General features: G+C 36.9%; 1 protein-coding gene across 2 annotated transcripts in view; it reads right to left on the bottom strand.

Moving 5' to 3' along the window:
- PCDH15 (protocadherin related 15) overlaps positions 1-27,152 on the bottom strand; it is a 1,570,906-nt gene that overhangs the window by 984,230 nt on the left and 559,524 nt on the right. For both annotated transcript variants that reach the window (XM_056795634.1, XM_056795629.1), the window contains one exon: positions 8,599-8,717. In XM_056795634.1, the coding sequence (XP_056651612.1) occupies positions 8,599-8,689 (91 nt within the window). In that variant the 5' untranslated portion in view covers positions 8,690-8,717. The remainder of the gene's footprint in view (positions 1-8,598; positions 8,718-27,152) is intronic.

The raw sequence follows: 27,152 nt of genomic DNA on the forward strand, positions 1-27,152 counted from the left end.
CATATCAGGGTTTGGGAAGATGTGTCAGGTGGTGAGCTGTAACCTTGATTCTCCTGAGGAAAAAGAGTGACCACACTGAAAGCTAAAAAGATCAACTTCCAAATCGCTTAGCAGTCAGCCCCAATGGTACCTGCTCTACTTTGACACTTCATTAGACCTTGTTTCTCTTCTCCTCCTATCCCTTAGGAAGAGCAGCGAAATTACCTGAACAATCAATACAAAGCGAACCGAGGGAGAGTCTTCCAGCTACTGTTCATCATCAAACTCCCACCTGTCAAGTGCCGATTCTTCCTTGGCTCCTTTGCCCTGGCAGGCCGGGGTGGGCAGATGGCCTTTGAATGATCTCGCTAATTGACTTGAAAAGACCACTGGGCTATTGAAGTTATCTTTCCATTGATACACGGAAGGGTGAAAGAAACCCCAGCGTGTTCAATATAGGGAGAAAAAATATATATACACATACATGTACACACCTACATAGACATAGACCTTTATGCAGATATTTATATGTCATTATCTATGTAAAGCTAAAGTTTGCGATGCCTTTTGTAACAGAGGTTGGCAAACAGAAATGTACACCCGGGCAAGGAGACTGTTAGCTGGCCACAAGTTCCCTTTGAAAGGCACAAAACCCTGTCCGATAAAGGAACCGATGGTAGGGCAGGCGCCTGGGAAGGATAAAGATACGCAGTACAAAGAGCAGGGGCACGAGCAAGCCTTACTAAATCTGGGAGGGGCCACGGGGGAGTGGAAAAGGAGTGGGTTCAACTCTGCTGAATCAGACAGGGGTTCGGGAATAGTCACCTTTGCCGCCACACTAGAAGGGAATCCTACTCTATTTTGTCTTCTGATTCAACATGCCATCGACAATTATTTGTCATTGATGAATGTAAGGCTGCCTACTCCATAGATTTTAAAAGCCTCAAAGGGAATGAGGATGTGCAGAATCACATTAGTGACACAGCGAAAGGGTCTTGATGCTAATTTTCCTTCCATGGGCAATTTCACTTGTAAAGTCCACATCATTCTCCCGAAGAAACAGAGAGACAAACACACACATACATACATACATACATACATATACATATGTATATATAATAAGCACATGTATAAGCATTCACATATATTGAAAATGTATAGACATATGTATTATATATTATTGCATAAGTATGATATATGCCATATACATACCACATACACACATGCACACCATTTTATTTATATTTATTTCTATATTTATACTTATTTTTTATACATATGAAGGGTACATTATGTGAAGATTAAATTTAACTCTCCCCTGATTATTACAATGAAATTAACTAACTCTCCCCTGATTGTGAAGATTAAATTGTAATCCCTGACTATTTTTAGAACACCCTACTTAAAGTTGAGTATGGAGATCTGCCCATTTTTAGATCTAATCACTAAAAGTATAAACATCCCACTTAATCATTGAGTGGGAGGTCTGTAACCTATGTGTGTGATAGTGGGTGATGAATCAGAATCCACTGAGTGCCTTCTGGGCAGTCCTAGAGCAGAGTATCAACTGTGATTAGTAGACATAAAATTAGGGGAAGACACAGGAAGTCAGTGGGGTCTTGGGAAATGTAGTTCTTTTTTAGGACTTTCAATTATACAATTATGATATATTATGGTGTATAACATATATTAAGGTATAGGTGCATATTATATAATATAATGTATGTAATATATACATTATAATATACATGTCATAGTACAGAGAAAAGACCTAACTATATTCAATCCAGACAGAAGTCCAGAGATTGTCACTCAATCTCTCTCATATCTATAAAAATAGAGGTTGCAAACCATGTGTGGTTCTGCTTTGGGGGAATTTTCCCCTTGGCAGTACATAATAGATCTAGTACTGATAAACAGAGAAACAAGTGAGAACATATTATGAAAACATATTATGAGCACATGAGATGTTGCTGCCCAAAGTAGGAAGATGGATTCAATGAAGAGTCTCAGGCATCATAACTCTTCAGAGGAGTGAAGAATGATCTCCTTTGTGTGCTTTAGTGTAACAGAATGGGAGGGAAAGAGAATTAAGCCTTCCCATTGGTCTCCCTGCTATTAGACCCTTCCCTGGCAAACCAATCATCAATATAGCTTGAAAAACCTTGTTTGAGAAACTTCAATAGCTCCCTATTGCTCCTAAAAGGCAAAATCCTCAAGTTGCCATTTAAAGCCATCTAGCCAATAGTTCCACAAATTCCATATCTTTCTTCTTTGCTCCACTCTTGATTCTTTGAACATAATATAAATCCCTGAAGGCAGAGGTGTACAGTAATATTTCGCAGGAATTCTCAAAAAAAGGGAGGGTGGGTTTTGAAGTTTAATCTTAATAATGACATCTTTTGCATGACTTTCTCAAGTCTGAACAATAATATAATAATAGTAATAATCTGATTTATTGTTCTTGCTGATTTCCTCAAATAAAAATGCTCATACTAAAAATTTAACAACTGGCTTTGGGAAAAACAGCTTGAATTGACTTCAGTAATCCATGAACTGGGTCAGTCTTCCATTTTTTTTTTTTATTCCCTGTAAGTAGGAGGGTACTTGGATCATTTGGCACTCAATAAATGGTTGTTGATTGATCCGTTGGTATCAGCTAAACTGGATGAATCATTCTGAACTCAACATTTCATCTTTTGATTCTCTGACTTTGCCCAGACTATTGTCAGAGTTTGGAAAATAAATCCTCCTCAATTCCATCCAGAAGGTCACTTAATTTCCAATAAGGCTCAATCCAGGTGCCATCTAAAGGAACCCTTTCCTCATATGCCATCCCATTTCACTACTTCCACCTTCCTCCAATTGACTGATATGCATTTACCTGAATACATGGCATATCCTCAGGTTGAATGAAAGCTCCTTTAGGGTAGAGTTTATTTTCAGCACCTCTCCTGGTCTAGCACATACCAGGCACTTATAAAAACTTTCTAAAATTAATTAAACTGATTTATGGTTTCTTTTCCTTGATTAGTGTTCTAAAAGTCCCAATTAATAAATGCCAATTTCAGAGTCCATTTGTTTTTAGCATCAGTAATATTTATGTGATAGTCTCTCTGGACATAGTTCTTTAAGATTCATCAAACACTTTCCTTACAAACCCCTCCTGGGAATTTAATCATACAAACACTGCTCTACAAGTACAGTCCAACTAAGGAAAGAGTTGGGATAGGTCAAGTCAGTTGCTAGAATCATCCAGCTAGTAAGGAAGAGTACCAGGATGTCAGGTTCACACTCAGAACTTTTATTGAACTTGACTGGATCCTATTGTTGAGATTTGAGGTTCTCTATTGAAGTATCTGGGCTGATTTGCACTTTCTTTGAAAAGCTGGTGGGTCCCCCAGCTCTTGTGCCTTCATCACTTTGGTTGGAGAATCAGCTCCCTACAATTCAGAATTTCTGAGTTCAAGAGATACATAGAAATCAGGCTCCCCAGGATCAGAGATGACAAGTAAGTGGCTCCCACACCTTCTGATTTCAGACTTTTCACACTACTCCGTGCTATCTCCAGAGCGAAATATAGCTAGAAAGAGAGCACTGACATTGATGATAGATATATAGAGATGTAGATATGATAAATAATAGAGAACTGCATAGATATAGATTGATAGGTAGATAATAGAAAACACATAAATCAGACCATAATCCACATATAGCTAGAGATAGAGAGATAAGGAAAGATGATAGATAGACAGATAGACTAACACAAATATAGAGTGATAGATAGATGATAGGTAGTCAGATACACAGAGAGACATATAGATAGATGGTAGAAATGTAGGTAGATAGGTAGATTTTCTGTTATGCATTTACCTGCTTATGTGACATAATAAATGTATGTATCTAAATATTTATCATTTATTATAGACACATTGCAAGAGGGAAAGAGACATGGGGGGAAGGAGAGAGAAAGACAGAGACAGAGACAGATATTATTATTATTATTATTATTATTATTATTTTACTTTGATCTCACTATAAGGTATCTGGGTTTTGGAAGCCAGATGACTTTTGCCTTTCTATTCATTTCCTATGTTCCTTTGGATAATTCACTTCACCTCCCTTGAACTCAGTGTCTTCTCTGTAAAAGATGGCAGTTGAACTGGATGATCTCTAAGTTTCTCTTAGATCAAAACCATATCATACATCCAATGTAAATTCCACAATCTACGCTAGCCCTCAGTTTTATAAACTCTTAGGTCCCTCTAAGTTCTAAAAACTTTGAATCATGTGCATTTGAAGTAAATATTCCACTAATTATCAGAGCAATGAGAGGTAGAGATTACTTGACAAAATGAGTTCCCATTCTGTTGCTATCTGCCAGGCTCTGGAGAGGCTATGTTCTCAGACTTACAATGGATGAACACTATTCTATGTGCAAGGGCTCAGAATCCTACTTTGGATGGAGGCAAATCATTCCATCTGTGCAGAGATTAATCAACTCAGGCCTGGGAAGGAAAGGAAGTAGTGAGTTCCATTCCTCATAGCTCTGGCAGCCTCAAGATAATGGCTTAGCAGTTATGAAGACTCAATGCTTCATACATACAGACAAGGAAGAAGATGGGACTTTATTTGCTGACATAGTCTAAATATTAAAAGAATCCATGGAAATGGTAGGAGAGGGAATAGCAGATAAGACCCAGTATATGGGCAGGTCCAGGAAAAAACAAAAAAACACTGGATTTGTAATTGGGGCTTAGTTTTGTATAATTGAAAATTTGTTTCCCTAAAAAAAAGAACTACATTTCCCGGAACCCTACTGACTTTCTGTCATGACATACTTCCTGCAGACAGAGGATATTAGCAAGTGGATGGTCCTCTTGGGACTTTTTCTTGTGCTTGCAACCTAAGAGTGGGGATTTTAAATGAGCTAATCAGCCATGGGCACGTGGTCTTTATTTTGTATTCTCTTTATTTCTTGATTTCTAATGATCATTAATCAATCTCCTAAAATGTAATATTTTTATTATTGAGATTAAAATTTAATTTTTACAGGTTCAAATACTAGCTTTGCTAGTTGTGAATCTGTGGCATAGGACAAGGTCCCTCTTCAGGTCTCTTTTTAATTGTTTATAAAACCCAACATTCTTTTAGATCCTGCCCAACCTCAAGCTTTGGATCCTAAACATATTTGAGAAATGAAAAAAGGAAACAATTTTTTAAAATCCACATCCAGAGAAAGAACTGTGGGAGTAGAAATACTAAAGAAAAAAAAATTTCCTTGATCACATTGTTCGATGTTGTTGGGATGTGAATTTATTTAGTTTTCATTAAGAACAAGTTTCAGATCAGAGAAAGCGTATTTTCTACTTTATGCTGTCCCCTTTAAGAGAGAAGGAAGATAAAGTTTTGTGTGGGCTCTTTAAAAAGTTATCATGAATGAGAATTGGTTGGAAAGGCCAGGGCCTGTCTCTTGGACTTCCTCTGGAGAGCAGATGGCTGAGTCTATTCTCTGACAACAAAAAATCTAGTGACTTTAGATACTTTTTTTATTTGAGATTTGAGATTCATACAGAGCTGAGTGTGTTTACTGAAGTTTTTCCCTTCTGAACCACAGGAAGAGCTGAAGAGCAGTTTTGTCAACTGAAGGGTTAGTTGGAATTTGAGTGGAAAGAAACTGTCAAGCCTGCTTCATTGATTTCTGAAGAGAGAGAAGCTGCTTCAACTTACTTTCGGAGATTTACTATATATTTAAAAGTTCATCCTTTTAGCATAGCTTAATGAGATAGAAGTTAATTTTTAGTCAGAGAGTATAGATCAGTGCAGGTCCACCTCGGTGAACAAGAAGAAGCTCCATGAGGAGCAGTTTGTGGGAGTTGTGTTATTAAGGCAATTTTAGTATTAGGGATTAATAGATTTCCTACCATATTCCTAATTTCTATCTCCTGTTTACTTTTTATAGCTCTCCTCCACAATAAATTCACATTGTACTAGACTGCATCATCAGGCTTTCAATTCACCACCTGAAACCAGTTTGGCCCTGAGAGTTTTAGCAGATTATAAAAACTAGCCAATACAATTTTATTACTAATATTTAATATTAGTCAAGATTAATTATACCTATTACAGTTGGCTTATCCTTAGACAGCTTTAGTGTATTATACCTGCTATGCAATAGCAACTGTCCATCAATAGCCATTATCAACATATATATATATATATATACACATATATATGTATTCAGTTTAATTATATTTATACCCAATTGGTCCGTATAGTTGTTATGTAGCTATAACAATGGGGACATGATTGGGGATGTAGACTCTAAATGATCCCTCTCTTGCAAATATTAATAATACGGAAACAGGTCTTGATCAATGACACATGTAAATCCCAGGGGAATTGTGCCTTTGCTACAGGAAGGGACAGGGAGGAGGGGTGGGAAAGAACTTGAATCACAGAACTGTGGGATATTAGAATATTTAGAATATTAAATAAATTTATAATTTAAAAACATCTTTTCATTAAAAGCTGATGTCTCATGTCCAAAACATAGTTCTGTCTCATAGGAAAAAGCAATCAGATTCTTAATTCTCAGTATTTGTAATGGAAAAAGACAAGAAGGATTTTCCCATATCATTTTCCTTTCTGCTTTATCCCCATTACCCAATCTTTCACTAGTTATACATATTAGGACTCTTTTAGATATTCCAGGGGTAACTGGGTGTTGCAGGAAATAGATTGCTGGGCCTGAAATCAGGAAGATTCATGTTCCTGAGTTCAAATCTGGCCTCAAACACTTCCTAGATGTGAGACCCTGGGCAAGTCTCTTCACCCTGTTTGCTTTAATTTCTTCATCTGTAATATGAGCTGGAGAAAGAATATCAAATCATTCCAATATTCTTGCCAAGAAAACCACAAATAAGGTCACAAAAGGTCAACCAACTCAAAACAAATAACAACAACAAATCAATGCCATCATTGCCAACATTTCTAAGCATTCCCAGATTTCCAAAGAACATTTTTTCATGAACCAGGGTGTAGGGTAGGTTGTTCAAGCATTAGCAGTGCCATTTTAGAGGTGAGATGACTGAAGCATTAATAGAAAAATGGAATTGCTCAAAGCCACATAGTTACAATGTGTTGGAAATAAGACTCAAACAGATTTCTTCTAATCACAAGTCTAGTTCTATACATATGACATGTACAAAGGCACTTCTTATCTTTAAGAGATTGTAAGACTTAATGTGATTATTAAATAACCACTTCAGTAAATAAAATACTATCCAATCTTTCACCTAATTAATAGGAGCTACCAAAAATTGCCCAATTTCAGACCTTTCCCTTTATACTTTAAGGGAATGACTTGATTTCAGAATTCCCTGATACCATATATAGATCAGAAAACTTTTGAAGAATTCTATACATTTCCTATAATGACATAAATAAAGGCAACATAAGAGAGTAGGTAGAATATCAGACTTGAGATGAGTATGGCCTGGTTTCCAATCCCAGTTTGAATGATTACCAGCTGTGTGGAATTGGGCAAATTATATGATATCTCCAAATATCACAAAGGTCTTTAAGACTTGAATTTTTAGACCATTTTGAATTCCCATCACTCAAGTGAGGAGGGATTTTATTGACTAAAAGAATCAGGCCATAGATTCTTATGCTGAGATTTTAAAGGGACTTAGAGGTCATCGATTCCAACCATACTACAGAATTTAGAAATCAAAGAAAGAATAAAAATAAATGTCTAAATTCACCTATCTAGTAAATGTTTGAGGAATTATTTAAATTCAAATCATCCTGACTGCAAGTATGATCCTCTATCGATTTTGGCCTCCCAGTCTTTGACCACCTTGCACAGCTATAGTTAAGGGTGAAAAAAACAAACAAACAAACAGTGGTATCTTGGTAAATCAATCAATCCTCAAATCTAATCAATTTGGATAGTCCTTCTCATAATAGATATTGCAACCCATCCCTGCCTGACCATACCACATGATCCTCATATTATCCTATACTGTTGTCCAGTGAAAGCCCATCAAAGTAACTAGAGCTCTTACTTGCTTTTATTAATATTGTGAAGATACTGATGAAACACTTGGAATGTGTACTTGAAATATAATCTTGTCATGTGACCAATACTTGGCCCACATCATTTAAAATTTGACATTCCTTCCCTATGTCCATCAGAATCTTATAGCATGACCATTAACAGGAGAAAAAGAAAGTATTGTTTTGAAAAAGACATAATACTTTCCTAATACCTTAGCATATGCAGAATTTTTCCAAATATAAATAAATAGAACTTCATAATTTGCTGAAGTTAGGAATTCTATTTTACCATTATTCCTTGGTGAGAAACTGCAAATATTTGAATATTTTTTCTGTGCTGGATTTGGACCAAATTCTCATCCTTATTAAAAAACCACACGCATCTTTTGCTATTGTTACAGGATTCTTTTAATTAAGACTACGGTATGGCATAGAGCCACTAACCTTTTAACTGAACTACAAAATTAGCATTATTCATTTCTGTGTTGTGGCCTAGTTTTATTAAATAACATGAATTCTGGCTAACTCTAAAGGTCAGACTAAAAACAGACTTACCATCGTCGTGCTGGCCAGAGCCAAATGGGAAGAGAGTGCCAAGAATAATCCCAAAAGGTAACCATTTCCAGAGAGAAAACTGCTGTAACATCTTCTGTCAGATTTCATTCAAGACAGGCCTGAAATAATAAGAGAGAAAAAGAAAGGCTTGACATGTTCATTAATCAGTTACAGGTAAACACAACTGTCACTGCCTAGACATTCCAAATGGCGTCACCACTAATTATGTGCGCCACTCAATCCATTAGAGGAAAAATACACGCTTGCTTAATGTCCCAGAACTCTTGATCAACAAGAATTTGCCAACAGCCATCCTCTAAGGAAATACTTCCTGTTATTCAGTTGAAAGTCTAAACATTTAGTAGGACAAAAAACTGATACTTTCATAAGGAACTAGACTCTTACTTTGAGATCAAACTCTCTGAATGAACAAAGCCAGCATTTATTAAGTGTCTAACATGAACCTGACATCATTCTAGGCACTAGGGGTATAAGTACATAATTGAAAGTGTATCCAATAAAAAGAAACATTCTAATGGCAGAGATAGAGATACCTAGAGATAGACAAAGAAAAACATTCGGATCTAAACATTACATAGACACAGAGACACGCAGAACTATGTGCCAAGGAATGGCTAATCATTAGGAAATTTTACAATTTTTCCTTTCTTGATATATCAAAAAGGACGTGGACAAATATCGTCCCCTTGATTTCAATCTTATGTTGGAATTTAATAAGTCTATTTCTGGTCATGATTGACTGAGGATCCTCTGTGGTCATGAAATATCTTCTGTTTGATTAAAGAGCTAGAGTGGCTGAAGATTTGAGTTTCTGAGCCAGAATTGAGAAGCATACAAAAGCTATGATCTGCCTTCCTGTTGACCTCTTTTTTTTTTTTTTCTCCTGGTGGGGAATAAAGCTGGACTACGGTGATTTGCTTTGTGTCAGGGAAGGATGACTGGCTTAACTTCCTCCTGGTTGCCATGTGTCCATGAGCACATGTCACCTCTTATAGTTTTGTATCAATTGTGTCCTTATTTTAGGTGAAAGAATATTAAGAGGAACCAAGTACTGGGAAATCCATGAGAGGAATCAGAGACTTCACCAGTAACTGGAGATCATGGCAGAGTCTATTGTAGTGGGAACAGCTGATAACAGAAAAAAATTGCTATAACTAGAGATAGTCAGACAGTCCAATGGTATAGTTTAAATGCAATGAAACACTTCTAAGCCATAGGATATTTATTGAAGAAAAGTTTAATCAGCCATTGAAAAAATAAAAGGGTTCCAATTTGTTAATTCAAATATGTCCAAAGGACACTGTTTCCTCCACCTCTGTATTTATTACAAGAGTAATGCTGGGTCAGAAAGATACTTTATAGGGCACTGGAAATTCTGCTAAATCTGTTACGTGCCAGTATTCCATAGATTGAGATTTTGTCTCATACAATCAGGAAGTTACCAGTGATTCAAACTCTAATTCATTGAACCAAACAATCTCCTTTATCCCCTAAAAGAAAACCAATTGAGTTTATGTGTGTATATGTATGTATTCATGCATGTATGCATGCATGTGTATATATATGTGTATAAAAGGCTCTATCTAGATCTCTATATAGATACATGCACACACATATGTCAGATATATGGAGAGAGTCAGAGAGAGAAAGAACTACCAAATCACACCCAGTGACAAAGCAAAACAAAAGTAACCTCCTGGAAATCATGTCTCTCCACAATCAGGCAAAGTCTTAGCTTACCAGAATCATGTCATATCAATTCTATTCATGTTCTCTCCATATCAACACATATTAACTGTTTTATTATCTTCTCTCCTCCATTCCCTGGGCTTTCCTTCATCTGAACCTTTTATTACCGCTCATACTCTTTTCTCTCTGTGGGATGTTTCTGTTCCCTATTTTAGACTTTAATTCTTGTTCATTTTGAAAATCTCAAATCAATCCATGCCTCCTTTAATTTTTTATTATTTTTTGGAAAATTTCATGCCTCCTTTAGAAAGTCTTCCCTGATCCTTTATCCTATACTGGCTCCTCTTGTTGCCCTTAAAAAAAAATCTCTGGTGGCAGCTGGGTGGCTCAGTAGATGGAGATCCAGGCCTAGAGATGTGAGGTCCTAGGTTCAAATATGGCCTCAGACACTCCCCAGCTCTGTGACCCTGGACAAGTCACTTGACCCCAATTGCCTAGCCCTTACCACTCTTCTGCCTTGGAGCCAATATACAGTATTGACTCTAAGATGGAAGGTAAGGGTTAAAAAAAAAAAATCTCTAATGTACTTACGTACTTAGTGTGTAGGATTGCAGTAACTTTTAAATTATATTACTTAATTTGATTTTTCAATTCATATCCCACATAACTGCCAGATTAATATCTCAAAAACAAAAACCTGGACAGATCATTCCCTGAATCAAAATTTCTTTCGCAGATCTATATTGCCTCTACAATACAATGCAAAATTACCAGACTACCATTTACAATGCTTTGAAATATAATTTCAAGCTCACTTTCCAGTCTTATTTCATATTAGCACTCTCCAATAACTCTTCATTATAGTGAAACTGGCCCACTGGCTGTTCTGCATCATCAAAATTCCATAGCACACAGATGTGTCATTGCCCAGACTATCTTCTGCTTCAAGAATGCTTTTCTTCTTCATGTTTAGATTTCAGAATCCATTCTTTCTTTCCAAGTTCAAAACTCCTTAGGACCTCCGTTAGTCCCTGGAGCTGTTAATAATCTCTTTAAGAAATTATTGAAATGTATTTGTGTTAGGAGTCCTTGGCAATATCTCAAATGCAAGTGGAGAAATGTTGTTCTATCTTTTTCAAGACACTGGTCTTTAAATTGCAGTATTACTTCCTTGAAAAGCACTTTTTAAAATGTAAAGAAGTCATATGATTTCCATTCCTTCCATCAATCAATCAATCAATCAACATTTGTTAATCCCCTACTATGTTCCAGACTGTGATAATCTTTTGGGATATAAAAAGAGGCAAAAGAGAGAGCCTACCCTGAAGACATTTTCAGTCTAATCAGGAGGACAATTTGCAAACTCATATGCAAAGCAAACTACGTACAGGACAAATAGGAAATAACCAAGAACAAAAAAAGGGTTAGAATTAAGTGGAGTTGGGGAAGACTTCCTGTAAAAGTAGGAATTTTAGATGTACTTAAAGGATGGTAGAATGTTCATTGGTCAGTCAAAGAGCAAAAACATTCCGTGCATGGAGGATAGTCAAAGAAAACATCTGGAGGTGACAGAGTTTCTTGTTTATGGAATTACCAAGAAGTTACAGAAACTACTTAAAATATTGGGCAGTAATATATATGAAGACTACAAGGCAGGATGGGACTGAGGTATGGAGGACTTCGAATATCAAATAATTATTTCATATTGTCAACATGGGAATCTAGAGATGCCCAGTTTATTTAGTTTGAGTGTAGTAACCCCAGGTTTTGACCTTGTCACAGGAGAGGTTTCCCCCTGAGGGAAGGTCTCTCTTCACCAGACAGTGAATTTCCTGGTAGTCTGGGTGGGAACAGCTAATCCCATCCAATATTGAACATCCCTTTTGTCCCAATGGTTTCTCCCCCTAGGCTAAGGTCCATGACCAAGGTGACCCAGCCCTGGGCTGAGTCTTTCCCTTTTGTGTCCATTGTAGGGCCCCAGCCCCTCACCATTATTCCTATCTGGAACTCTTCAATTTCCTTTCTTACCATTGTAAAGTCAATCAACTGTCCCTCTAATCCTAAAGCCCCCAGGTCATCTAGAGTGGTATATAGGTTCCCCAAGTTCTTTTGTTCCTCGGAGTCTATCCTGAGTTGGTGGCACTCCCAGGGGCTAGTGACCAGGGTGTCTTGACTCTGTGCAGTCTTGGAAAGCAGCTCTGTTGTCGTATTAGTAGTGCTAACCCCTTTTCCCTTGATTAAAGAGTGATTTTGACTATTTAATAGTTCTGTGTTTTTTCTAGTTGACATTAATGGAGGCCCCAGCAAGATCCGAAGTCCCCGCTGCCTGAGCCCACCTGCTGACAAGGACCCCAGACTTGAGGTACCTCACACAACCTGTTTGGGGTTGGGTCAGGAGTCCGGTTAGCAGGGCCCACATAAGCGGCTCTCTTGGAGGTAGGACTCGCATCTCTGGTTTGGGAATAACTCGCTCTTTAATTAAGGGATCCTTAGTCGAGTGTCTGTGGGGTACACAGCCACATTTGTCCATAGCCACCCGGGTGCTATTGGACGTGGGTAACAGCTTGTCTGTTGTCCCAAAATTTTGTGGGGGCAGTCAGTAGCCCAAAGAACTACCTAGAAATATGACCGCAAGTTACATGGTTTCGAAGTATGGACCTGATGCAAGCAAGTATTTAGAGAAGTGACCCTCTTTTATAAAAGAGAGCTAACAACAGCACCTACCTCCCAGGGTTGTTGTGAGGATAAGATCCTATTTTTCAAGCTCTTCATGAATCCTAAGGCTCTATCTAAATGTTAGCCATTGTGTAATCATTACATTAATAATATCTCCACAGTATTTAAAATTTTATGGAGTGGTTTTCTCAGGATAAATCTGAGGTAGAAAGTATAAGTAGTATTATCCTCATATTTTACATATTAGGAAACGGAGACTCAGGCTAATAAAGCTACTTGTTCAGGCTCACTAACAAAAATTTGAACTATGTCTTTTGGGTAATGATGATGGTTGGATTTCCTTAAGTCTTCTGGAGATTTCACAGAGCTGCACTTGACTCTAAACTTTGAATCTGCTGTCATCTAGGTAAGGGCCTCTTTAGCTTGATGGATTCCCCAAAATGCCTGGGACTTTGCTATTGGCTTTACTTCCTCCCCTGCCCAAATATAACATATCTTTTCCATCTGCCATTGACCAAACACAAACGGGAGACTTTCTTTTGGGATTATCTCCAAACATTAGAATGTGAGTTCCTTGAGAGCAGAGGCCATCTATTCTCTCTGTGTCTCCTCAGTGCATCGCCTAGTGTTTGGCACAGAGTAAATGTGTAATAAATGCTGTCTTTTCCCATTTCATTCCTAGACTCATATGTCTTCATTGTCTAAAACTATCAGTAATAACTTACAGTTATGTAGCACTTTTCACTTATAAATCTCTCTCTCCACACACACACATATAAATATAATTATTGTGAATTCTGCAAGCACATGCTTTTAGGCCTGTTTTCTACTTTGGGGAAACTGAGTCTGAGAAAAACATTGACTTACAAAATGACACACAGTAGTGGAGGGGGGAGGGAATCATACCCATTTCTTCTGACTTCAATCCACCAAACTATCACCCTCCATTGCACAGCAATCTTATGCAGAGGACTGTTCCTATCCCTTATTAGCCTTCTCTCCTTTGCTGTATAGCAGAATGAATAAAGCTTGTAAGATGACTCACTGTCCACCATGTCTGTCATAAGGTGAAATTTTGACTTCTTTATTCCTCACTTCATGTTCATAAATCATATGAAGAAAGTCAATCACCCCTGCAACTTTGCACAGTCATTACTAAGGAGGCATGAGGGTCATTCTCTTCTTTCTTCCCCATATTTGTTTTTTTCTTGGCATGGACTACAGAATTATTCTCTATCGTTTACTGTATTTCCATTGAATTCAAAGTCTGTGAACTATTCACCATCTTGTGTCTAAACTTAGCAATATCTCAACAAGACCCTTCACAAAGAATTAGGGGAAGGCCTGGGCTGAATCAATGGACTGCAGAGCACAATCTACTTTTTAGCTGGCTCCCATTCTGTTTCTATTCTCTTCTCTTTCAGTGTTTTGGCACTAGAAAATTACTCCTGTGTCTTTAAAAGGAAGTTTGCAGAAATGCCTCATCTGCTCTTCTCTTATGTAAAATATCACTGGTGATACATATTCCATTGGACTCAATTAAGCTAAACTTCCTCAGGATGCGTGCCCAGGCAGAAGAATGGATCACTATGAGGAAGACTATGAAAGTGAATGCAAAAACTCTGAAATCTGTCAGTTCTCCAATCAGCTGTCTAAACCTGTCAATTATGAAAGCAGGGACAGTTCAGTCTTTTTTTATTTGTATGCACCAAAGAGATTTTTTCCCCCAAAGTTATAGGCAATTTAAATTAGATTTTCATTTGAAATGCTAAGTTTGTATTTTTCTTGATAATGCATGTATGACCCAGAATGAATTGCTTGTCAGATTTAGGAGGGGGAGAAAAGAAGGGAGGGAGACGATTTGGATTGTATATCTTCTATATATTTATATATCTTCTGAAGAAATTTGTAATGAAAATAGAGAATATTGCAAATAAAAAGAAACACAGTTGTTATTTTGCAAATGATCATCTTATCATATTCTTCCATTTTTGTCTAGAGCTTTTTCTTTTGTATGTCTAGCACTTAGCATCATGAGTGGTACATAGTAATTTCTTAATAAATGCTTATTGACTTGACTTAATCTCCAGAGATGAAGGGTTATTCCACAAAAGAGAAAACAGGAGTCCTCTACATAAATTTAGTTAGAATCCCACATCCACTGTTCCTACCCACCAATTAAGTCTATTTCATCCCTACTTCTGCAATGTTCCCTTGCATTGCTGAAAAAAGAAGGAAAAAAAAAGCAACTTGCAATGCTAAATGAACAACCACAGAAGATATGAGGGAATGTAGAAAAGAGAAGGAAATGATAGGAGAGAAAAAGAAGTGTATTGAGTTTTTGGTGATCAGGAGTAAGGGAGGGAAAGAAGAAAGGAAAACTTGTAGACTTTTTGCATTGGCGACAATTGATATCAATAGAAACTTTTAAAAGACACATCTTAGAGTCCTAGAAGCCTTAGAGATGGAATCAACTTCAGAATCGTATAATGGGAATATTTTTTATAGATTAGACTCCTCCAGAGATCCTTAAGGTAACTATATCTTTTCTTTGTTATCCCTCTTCTAAAATGAATAAAGTGTTCAAAAGCATATTTAAGACCTCTTCTTTCTTTTAAGATTTCAACCTCTAGAAAACCTATTTATTCCTTTCCTTTCCCTAAGAAGTATTTTGATTCTTGTCTTTTTAAAACCTTCTAGGCTTCTCCACCTTCTAGCATAGCATTCAGTTTTTAATGTACTTCTTTCCTTAAAATACTAGAATCTTCTTAGTGTTGTTCTGTAGTCAACTATATAAATGCACCAAAGAGGTTTATTTTTGTTCAAAGTTACGGAAATTTAAACAACTAGGTTTTTAGGTTTTTACTAGACATAAAACTTTGACTTTGTAAATGACCACCTTGCCATATGCTACCCTTTTTGTCTATAGCAAGGCAGTTTCTTGTTTATTCTTTCATTCATTCAAGAGTTAATTCATTTCTTTAATTATTTGACAGATGTGACAGATGTCCCTTCGTGGTCGCCACAATGTGACAAGGAAATCACTTTAAAAGACTGATATATATTAATTTAAGGTCGCCAAGGAATTCAGCTATGTAATTCCTTAATGAAAACTGAATTTAGCAGTCAACCTTTTATGAGGTTTAATTACAAACAGGAGGAAGAAAGGAGAGAGAGAGAGAGAAAGAGAGAGAGAGAGAGAGAGAGAGAGAGAGAGAGAGAGAGAGAGAGAGAGAGAGAGAGAGAGAGAGAGAGAGAGAGAGAGAGAGAGAGAGAGAGAGAGAGAGAGAGAGAGAGAGAGAGAGAGAGAGAGAGAGAGAGAGAGAGAGAGAGAGAGAAGGGAATAGGGCTTAAATACCCCTTCTGTTTAGGCTGGGCCAAAAGGCCCAAGCCCTTAGATAGCTGAGGCAAAGGAAAGAGATCAGTCCCTATCACTCATGTGACCAAAATGGAGAAACAGTCTCAGGGGTCTCCACCTCCAGCTTCCTTCAGAGCAAGCTTCTCAGAGCACAACCTCTCAGAGCAAAACCTCTCCAACCTCTCCTCAGTCCTCAGACCCCTCTATCTTTAAGGAAACCATCTCAGTTCCCTCCCTTCAGTTCTCACATCTATCAACCACTGTCCATGTCTTCCCTGTGCCAATGGTGGCTCTAGCTTAACCCAGGACCACCCAGAGGTCTGTGGCTTTGCACATGTCTGTTGAAGGTCATATTCTCAAATAATTAAATTTTGATCTATGCTGCAGCCCTTCCTAAATCCTGTTAGGACTGAGTAGGGTGGAGATTGTATCAATTCTAAAATCAATCATGACTCAAAGAACTTCCTGTTCTATGCTTAAGCATAGGTCAAAGCCCTTTCCATTGTTTAGCAAAAGGTTTCTGTCCTAAAGTAATCTTAAGTAGGGAGGAGAAAGACCCTCCCATGCCAAGGGGGGTCACATTCCAATAGACTATCAGTAGGAAATTTTTCAAGTATGAAATTTCCCAATGGTGAAATTTCCAACATTTATAAGTCTAAGAAATTTTAAGGTTTACAATGACATAAAATGAGGAGACTCTATTGTTTTGGCAAAATGGCCCATGATCTGCCCCCTCCTTCCATTTTCTCCTCACTTTTTTCTCTCCCTTCTAAGGTAGATATGCCCAGAGAAATACTAGGGACCACATGTGAAAAGTATGTTCAATGGATATAGAGTGCTGTGTTTGAAGTAAGGAACAGCTGAGTTCAAATCAAGCGTGAGGCATTCCATAGTGGTGTGACCCTAGGCAAGTCATTCAACTTTTGTCTCTATTTCCTCACTTGTAAAATGGAGATAATAATAGAATCTATTACCCAATGTTTTGTGAAGATAAAATGAAATGATATTTTAAGTCCTTTCTAAAGCTTAAAGCTTTGTATAAATGCCAAGTATTATTTTTTCCTTCCAGTAAGCTTTTTTTCGAGTTTTCCAGTGACTAGTGCCTTTCTCTCTAAGAATAGCTTGTGTTTACTTTGTATGCATTTTATTTATACCTATATAAATGAATTTTGAGGCTCCTTTTTATAAAATATGATTCTTGAATGCAGATATATAAATACATATGTACTTTTTTCTTTTCCTTTTTATCCCCTTGCCTTCCTTTCCATCTCTTTTGTATCCTCAGTGATTCCAATAGATGATAAGCATAGTACTTAACACTCAGTAGTGCTTCATATCTACTTTTGTTGACTGATTTAATTATAGAGCTAAAGATAAACTTTGAAATTCCATTATTGTACATGCTTTGTGAATTTTGATCTATACACTGAACTCTTTGGGACTCGGTTATTTGTCTAAAATTCTGAGCAACAGCAATGAAAAAAGATCAAATTCATTTTCCAAATAAATATGGCATCTTCAAAGGAGTTGGGCAGAGGAGGTATGTATTACAGAGACTTAGTAGATAGAAAGAAGGTGAGAGGAAGAGATCTAAGATAAAGGAGATTGTGTTAATAATATAGGAATGTATCAGAGGGAACAGTGCATAGGGGAAGTGGAATGGATAAAGAGGGAAGAGAAGGATTAGAACTGGCAACGATATTGAGATATTGAATGAGTTAGTTAGATATTGGAGGGAGTAGATTAAAAAGGTTGTTTCTGGCACATGATACCTTCATTTCTAATCCCAGGTAATCTGTCCTCATGATCAGATGTGAATGAAGAGAGTACTGTGATAGTCCAGGAACCCTGGGGGATATTAAGGGAGTAGACTAGTAATAGGAAACTACTATTGATAGTGCCTAAGGCAATGTCCCAGCTACAGTTAGCTAGTTATGACTTGTCAGTTAAGATTCTGAGTGACAGGCAAGATTGGTAATGAATGCTGGGAGAGAGTCAAGATTGGTAATCCATGAATGAATAGTAAGTCCTTTAAAAAATTCATGAAAAATGTTCTTTTAGTTTAAGAAAAAAATAGCAAGAAATCTGTCAACCAGATTGAAAAGCCATCAAATTCAAAGAACATTCACATTGTAAACAGTATTTAGGGTACATGAAAATAGACAGAAGAATGGATAAGTGGGAAGGTAGATGGCAGAGAGATAAAAAGAAAAATAAATGATGATAATAAGTAAATATATGATAGAAGTTAGATTGATCAATGCATAAATATGTAAATATGTTAAAAGATTATAAAAGGATATATGATGTATATATGATAGATGATATAAATGATATATATTTAATTGAGATTATGAATTAGAGGTGAATCAATAAAATGTTTCCATTGGAATGCATAATAAACATATGATAAGATCATTAGATAAATATATAAATAGGCGATAGATAAATAAAAGGATATATGATGAATAGAAAGGCTAATGATATGTTATATTTATATGATAGAGTATGAATAAGAACTGTAAAAATAAAATGAGTGTCCTTTGAAATATTATATATTTTATTTCATACATATAAAAATAATATTCTGAGAAAGAGTCCCTAGTTTTTACCAAATTGCCAAAGGTTTCTATGACATCTGAAATTTAAGGACCTCTGTGCTAGACAGTGACATTGACAATTTTTCCTGCTGGAGATTATTTGATCTCCCTATGGGGTTCTGCCAGAAAGAAAGGAATTTTCCCTAGGATCTTCCAATCAATAAGCACATCAAATAAATGAAGTGGTAGAAAAGAAAAACAAAAAGGATACTTCAAAGAAACAATAAAATGACGTTTGATGTTTCTAAGGGTTAAATCTTTTCTTTGTTACAGACCCATTTTCAAGTTTACTGCAATTTCTCTGAAAATAGAAAATACTTAGAACAACAAATACATTTTATAATGCCAGGGTGAAAATCCTTGCAAAAGGCTATTAGTAAAGTTAAAGGCAAAAATACATTTTAAGAAATGTAAATAGAGCCCCAAGTACAAGAAAACGTACAAATAAAACATGACAAGGTTAGTTATACCATCTGACAGAACTTGTTTCACATGTTGCTTTCTGGGAACTTCATTAGGGCCTGAAGCACAATTTACATATTGTAATATACCAAAATAATTTGGGGTAATAAAAATGTTCCAGCCCTCCTATAAATGATCTTTTTGGCTTGCAAATTAACTAGATATGCGTCTCATTATACAGTGTGTGATTTTTAGGATTTCTATTTAAAATTCACATTGTCGGGTTTTATGTGTGCAGGAGTAGCTTTGGTCAGAAGCAAGCTGACCAAAAAAAAAAAAAGGAAACCCACCAAGGGCTCACTAAGGAAGTACTGATGGGGAAAGGAAGGACAGAAGTGATAATGATATAGGGTCATATCCACAGAGACACACAATCCCAGAGTTGAAAGGGAATCCAGTGACCAGAACATCCAAAACATTTCAATTCATAATCCCTAAAAAAAAGCCATGGAACTAAATGCTTGTAAATGTCTAATAAAGGGGAACCAAAAACTGCCCCTGGCAAACCATTCTATTTGGAGTTGATGCTAATAGTTGCATCAATCCTAAATTGATCTCATGGCAGAGGCTACCCATTGCTCTACGTTTTGCTATTAAGGGGGCCAATCAGAATGAAGTCCTTCAAATATCACAGAATTATGTAATTTGAGAGTTAGGAAGGCTCTCATCATTCACTGCCTTTGACCCATACAGCAAAGGAATACTCATGAAAATATCCATATATCTGACGCATGACTATGCATCAGTCATCCACCCTCTACTTCAAGCCCTCCATTGAAGGGCAAATCACCACTTCTCAAGGCAATGCACTCTAATTTGACAACTCTAAATGTATGGAAAGTTTCTGTTTTCTTTTTTTGTTTTCATTTTCCCCTGAAAACATACCTAAAATTCCTCTTACAAATTTAACCCAAGAATAAACCAAATCCTTTATCTATATGTCATTGCTTCAAATATTTAAACAAAATGCTGTTTCCTAACCATTTTCTTCTTCAGCAGTAACATTTGAAGATAGCTATCATAGCCACTCTAACCCAAGTATTTTCTATGCTCAACCTGCTTACTGACGTGGGCACTGTACCCCCCAGAAACCCAGGCGAACTATTATCAGGGAAACTCCTTTGCCCTTGCATCCTTGTGACTCTTAACCTAGAAACACCCAATGACCCCACCCAGGATCCTGAGATGTTTACCCTCTTTTGTCCTCTAGATTTAAGGTGGCCAAAGAAATGAATCTTTATGCTTCCAGGCAGACCCCAGTCAGATGACCACCTCACCCCACCAAATGCCTGAGGGACTAACATCCTGGTCATGTCCACACCAGGACATAGCCCCTAAAGAGTATATAATCCCCAGAACTGATGTTGTCTGGGGGACAGCCTCTCATCCATGCTGTCCCCATGGAGGAACAGCCTTTCCTTTCATGCTGTCCTCCCAGGGAACTGCTCCCCACCTTGCTGTTCTACATTGCTATCCTCCTGGCCACTCTCAACATTACTTTCTAAATTAATAAATCTCTTTTTGTTTTTAAGCTAAGTTTTGGAGTCATTGCATGCTTGCAAAAGGTATCCTTCCCAAACCCCAAGGGTATCCTTCCACGCCCATAACATTTACTACAGGCAGTTTTCAGGAAAAAAAAAAAGAAAAGAAATCAAAGCTATCCATACTCATAGGAAAAAAATGATCTATGTGATTATTGTTTAAAAAATGCAAATTAAAATAGCTCTGAGGTACCACTTCACACTTATAATAAATGGAAAATTTTGCAGGGGATAAAGGAAAATAGGTACACTACCAAATTGTTGGTAAAGTTGTGAATTACTCCAAGGATTCTGGAGAACAATTTGGAGAAATGGATGAAGAACAATTAAACTGTATATACTCTTTGACCCAATGGTAACACTACTATGTTTGTAACACAAAGAAACCAAAGAAAAACTGCATGCACCTTTACTTATAGGTAAAAAAAACAGGGATTTTCTTTTTTTGATCCTGAAGAATTTTATATTGAGAGGATTCCCATCAATCAAAAAGTGGTTGAATAAATTGTTGTTTTTGATTATGATGGAACACTATTGTTCTATAAGAAATGATGGAGGGTGGTTTCAGAAAACAAAATAAAACCTGACAAAACCTATGAGAATTGATTCAAAATGCAATGAAAAGAAACAGATCACTGTGCAGAATAACAGTGATGTTTTACAGATAAACGATAGTGACAAACTCTGATACTCTAATCAATAGCATTACCCAAGACAATTCCAAAGGACTTATGATGAAAAGCTGCTCTCCATCTTTAGAGAGGAAACTCATGAACTCTAAGTGTAAATTGAAGTATAATTCTCTTACTCTCTCTCTTCACATATATATATATATATATATATATATATATATATATATATATATATATATATAATTCTTTTTCCAACATGGTTATTATTGAAATATCTTGTGTTATTTTACATGTATAATTTATGGACCTTTGTTTGCCTTCTCAGTAGAGAAAGTAGAAAGGAGGGAGAGAATTTGAAACTCAAAGTTTAAAAAGAAAAGGATATTAAGAATAATTAAAGGGGGCAGCTGGGTAGCTCAGTGGATTGAGAGCTAGGTCTAGAGATGGGAGGTCCTAGGTTCAAATCTAGCCTCAGACACTTCCCAACTGTGTGACCCTGGGCAGGTCACTTAACCCCCATTGCCTAGCCCTTACCACTCTTCTGCCTTGGAGCCAATATACAGTATTGACTCCAAAACAGAAGGTGAGGGTTTAAAAAAAAAGAATAATTAAATAAAAAATAAAATATACCTATTTAATTCTTTCAATCTGTATCAATATGAAATGGGTCATGACATGAATATAACAAAGTTTTCAATCCTGGTTTCCTCTCTATGATCATGCTCTGACCTATAGATGACTTCAGAATAATTCTGTAAAGTCAGTACTGGGATTCTGGACTTTTTACAAATGCTAATCTTTCATCTTTCTGGATTACCTTATGACCATTGCTCCTGGTCACACAGTGATGAAGTGAATGTTTTACAATTTTATTGGATCACTTTTTCCTGTATAAGAATACATACATGTTCTATTTTCTACTTGTGCAAAAGTGTTTCCTTTATCAAACAAAGAATAATCATTGAGGTGGAGTGCACTTGAAAATCAGGGAATTGAGTGTAAATCCTACCTAAGATACTTGAATGACTTGCAAAGGAACTTGTTAACCCCATTTTCATTTAAATTAGTTTTATGGCTTCACAAGTGTGAATGAATTAGTATGTATTGTCACATTCTTTGGATTAAAAGATAAAGTCAATTTAAATGTTAAGAGTTATTATGCCATATCTTTGTGTTTAAATGTGAAAGGTAGGATTCAGTGAATCTGCAGCTATTTTCCTTAGAAGTTCTTTTAAATGTATATTTAAGCAAAAAGTGAGTACCTAGGATCAGAATAAAAACAGAAAAAGAAAGAGAGTCCCTGCCCTAAAGGAACTTGCATTCCCTTGGAAGAAGACAATCCATACAAATGAACTGAAATCTGAGGCCAGAGGTAGAATGCAGAAAGTGCCATGAAAATGAATGAGCAGTTTTGTCTTCTTCAGTTGGAATTTCTTAGAGGAAATCAACAGTGAGAAAGTGAAGTCTAAGTACTGCTAGTGACAGAAGTCATCCTGGATTAGAGGAATCTTGGAGTGAAAAATTTTTCTGTGGTGTGTCAGAGAAATTCTTTGGATATTAGACAATAGTGCAACCTGGAAAGGAAAGAAAACACCTCTGGATTGGACCTCTTCCTTAAACTGGAATCTTGACTGAATTTTGACTAAGTGATCCATCAGTAGACTCATTGGCTTCCATGGTCATTATGGTTTCTTCCATATCTCAAGAGATGAACTTCTGATTCATCCTGATGACTGTAATTCTAAGTTCCAGGAATTGTACTGGGTGCTAAGAATACAAAGAAATGAATGTTAAATCCTGTCCTCAATGAGCTTCTAGTCCTGCAAATATAAATTATATAAATTTGCATAAATTCCATGTTCTGGGCAAAAAATATCTTGGATAGCCCATGTTTTCAATGATCTCCCTCCTCATATTTGCCTCCAGACATTCCTAGCTTTCTTCCAGCCTCAGTTAAGGTCCTACCTTTTACAAGAAACCTTTTCTAGTCCTCCTTAGTCTTAGTGTTTTCTCTCAGAGACTGTACCTGTTTCTCTTGATTGTACCTTCTTTGTTGAATGTTGTCTCCCATATTAGAGTGTGAGCTCCTTGAGTGTACAGAATGTTATTCGTCTCTGTAGCTCCAGCATTTTAGAATAGTTCTTGGTACAAAGTAAGTGCTTATTATGTGAATAGTGACTTGCCTTGTAGAAGTAATAAAAGATACCAGATGGACAATCCAAGAATTGTGCTTCCAGGGAAGGTATCTCAGAGATCATTTTGCCTGACCGTCTCACTTTTTAGAGTAGGAAACAGAGGCCTATTATGTTGAAATAGCTTGTTCAGTGCCACACAGTCAGCATCAGAGTACTTATTCTGGGGAGAGCATGATTCCATTTAAGTATCATATATTACCTATATGTTCTACGACTCCACAAAGATTTCCAAGTTCTTTTCTTTCAAGCCTAACATTGCCTTGTAGTTCTGTGGTCATTTCACTCTTGAGACATGCTGACAAGCAACACACATTTCTACATCCAGAAAAAAAAAGTAGCAATTCTCAGCATGCAACATGTTTCAAAACTGAAAGAGAGGAAAAAAGAATAAAGAAGGCTCAGTGAACCACTGTGTAGGAGCAAATGATATCAATTTGTTAGTGAGAACATCGGCGATTGGAGGAACTTGAGTGTCTCCTGGAAACATGAGAACAAATAGGGAGAGGATGTGGAAAGACTCTGAAAGTTACAAAGAATAGTATAAATGGTATTTATTAGTGGATCAGAAAATAATTGAGTTACTTCTACATGTGCACTGTTATGCAAGGAACTGTGGGGGATGCTAAAAAGCATAAGACATGATCTCTCATTTCACATGATTTAAAATTAAGAAGACAGAATGCATTGGTAAGTTCAGAGATCATCTAGTTTGGGTTGTAAAGAGACAAGGAAAATAGGAAGAACAGAAGGAAGGAAGGGAACAGGAATTTACTTAGCCCCTACTGTGTGCCTTGCACAATGCTAAGCACTTTTAGAAAATTTCATTTGTTCTTCATAACACTTCTGAGAGGGGTCAGAGGGTAGCTCAGTGAATTGAGAGCCAGGTAGAGAGACTTAAGGTCCTAGGTCCAAATCTGGCCTCACACTTCTCAGCTGTGTGATCCTGGGCAAGTCACTTAACCCCCATTACCTAGCACTTACCAGTCTTCTGTCTTGGAACCAATACACAGTATTGATTCTAAGATGGAAGGTAAGGGTTTTTTTTTTTTTTAAATAAATCCCTTCTGAGAGTTATCTAATAGGATCCCAACTTTACAGTTAAAGAAATTGAGACCATTAGTCACTTGCCAAGGTAATACAGATAAGTGCCAGGTTATTAAGTCAGGTCTTCCTAATTTCAAATAGGTGCTCTATCAACTGGGCCCCCTAAGCTGCCTCAAATATCCTTTGATAGGCTATTAGACATCTTTTGGTTTGAATGCTACATTTTACAAACAGAAAAACTAAGGTCTAGAAAAGAAATTCACTTGTTCAGTATCACGTGGAATTGCTAAGCAAAAGGTATGATTCAAAACCCTTTTTATGGTGATATTTTATGTCCTATATTCACAGAAGTCCACGATCTCTAAAGAATTGAAGTTCTTCAAAAGGTAAAGAAGGGATTACAGAAGATATAAACAGGCTACACTATGTCAAACATGAGGAATTACTCAAAAGAAGTGGTTTAACTTTGTCATCAAAGGGATGTATGACTTGAAAAAGAGGTTGTTCAAGAAGCAAGATCCAAGAGTGAACCAACAGCTCCATTTACATTTCTACAATGTCCTAAGATCTTGAAAAGCTCTGGTTAGGTACAAATAATCCATATGAACATCTAGGTGGGAGATTTCTCCAAATTTTCACATCTCATTTATGTTTCTTTGGAGCTCCTGAAGTTCTGCTTTGCTGATAGGACACAGCACTTTCTTTGACTTGGGTTTGTCATTCAGGCTGGTTCATTCCATGCTATTGTCTCCCACATCTCACAACAGATACCAAAGTACTCTAGAGAGACCTTGTGAGTATACTAATATCATTTCTTCTGACCTCCAACCATACATATATAGTAAGAATAATTGCTCTACAGAAATCATGAGGAAGAATGAGTTTGGGGAGGAAAGATGGTGCACCACGGATCATCATCATCTCTCTCATACTCTCTGTCTCTTCTCCTTACAAAGCCACGGTTTATTAAATGACAATGTTTGCTACATGGAAACATCCACAAAGTATTACAGCACTTATATAAATGGAAGATAATATTAGTGATGGTCATGAGGTGCACAGATCTTCAGTAGTAACTGATCGTTGCGTTTTCCAACTGCATTCCTCCCTAGGACTCTCTGCCATCTCTGACAGTCTGTGCCTACATTGGCCTTAAAGTCACCCAGAAAAGGAAGTTGGTCCTTTTTCTGCACATTGGTAATAGGCATCTCCAGGTCTCCAGAAAATTCTTTTTGGGCCTCATCAGGGTTCAACATAGTGGGAACATACACACTGATGATGGTGTGGCACAGTCCTGCAAGGGGCAATTGCATTTTCTTGAGTCTATTGCCAGCATTCACTCCTTTTGGGAGGCATATAAGCCTGTTGACTAGAATAGATTTGATTGTAAAACCTTTTTCAACATCAGAGAATTCCTCAGAACAGAGAACACTCCAGAAAAAAAGTGTATCCAGCTCTCTCTTTGGTAAACTGGCCTTAATTTGTTAGACTTGATTTACTCAGGGCTGCTCTGAGGATGTGATAACTGGTGGGGTTTCTTAGACGAGAGCTGTTCATGTTGTCCTTAAGCATGTGTACATTCCATGTACCAATGGTGAGTGTTCCAGCCCCTTGGAGCCACGGGTGATGGAGATAGAAAACAGGTGGACTCCAAAGCTGTAAGTATAATTTTTTCACTATGTAACAAAGAGACAGAATTGTTTTTCTTTTCTTTTTTTTCTTTTTGCCCTTCCTCTTGTTTTCCAAGCTCCATCCCTATTTGGCTCTCTCTTTCCTTCTCTCCAAGATAATTTGGTCTTCTAAATCTTTGTTTCCTTGAGTCATAGTTCAAATTTCCTTCATTAAGGAAATACGCTTCTTGAATTTGATTTCCTCACCTGTCAAATAAGACCAAACATCATACATTCTTCCTCCGTATCCCTGTATCACACTCATTATTTTGGAGGGGACAGAGAAAGGAAGGTTAGCATTCTTCACTTCTCCTACTGTTTCTACTCATTTCAAACAAAAGAGCTCTATGGAATGACAGTCTCTAAGGTGGTTAAAAGCAACACGAGAGGTGGAAATGAGAGGGAATCCGAGTCAAAGAAAGGTAAGGAGGGATGTCTGAAAAAGGAGGGAAATCTCAGATGGTAGCAAATTCACAGTGAAGAGGAATTCCCCTGACTATTTAATCATTTTGCTTGCTAGCTGTTATACAGTATTGATCCACAAGTAAGGCATAAACTTACACACAAACGCTCTCCTAAGGCTTTTCCATAGATATATTGTTAGAGATAATTACATCGAAGAAAATTAATCTCTCTAGGAGTTGAGAAAATGAATGAGGACACCAT

Source organism: Monodelphis domestica, chromosome 1, assembly GCF_027887165.1.
Source record: "Monodelphis domestica isolate mMonDom1 chromosome 1, mMonDom1.pri, whole genome shotgun sequence".
In the NCBI taxonomy this organism is placed as follows: Eukaryota; Metazoa; Chordata; class Mammalia; order Didelphimorphia; family Didelphidae; genus Monodelphis; species Monodelphis domestica.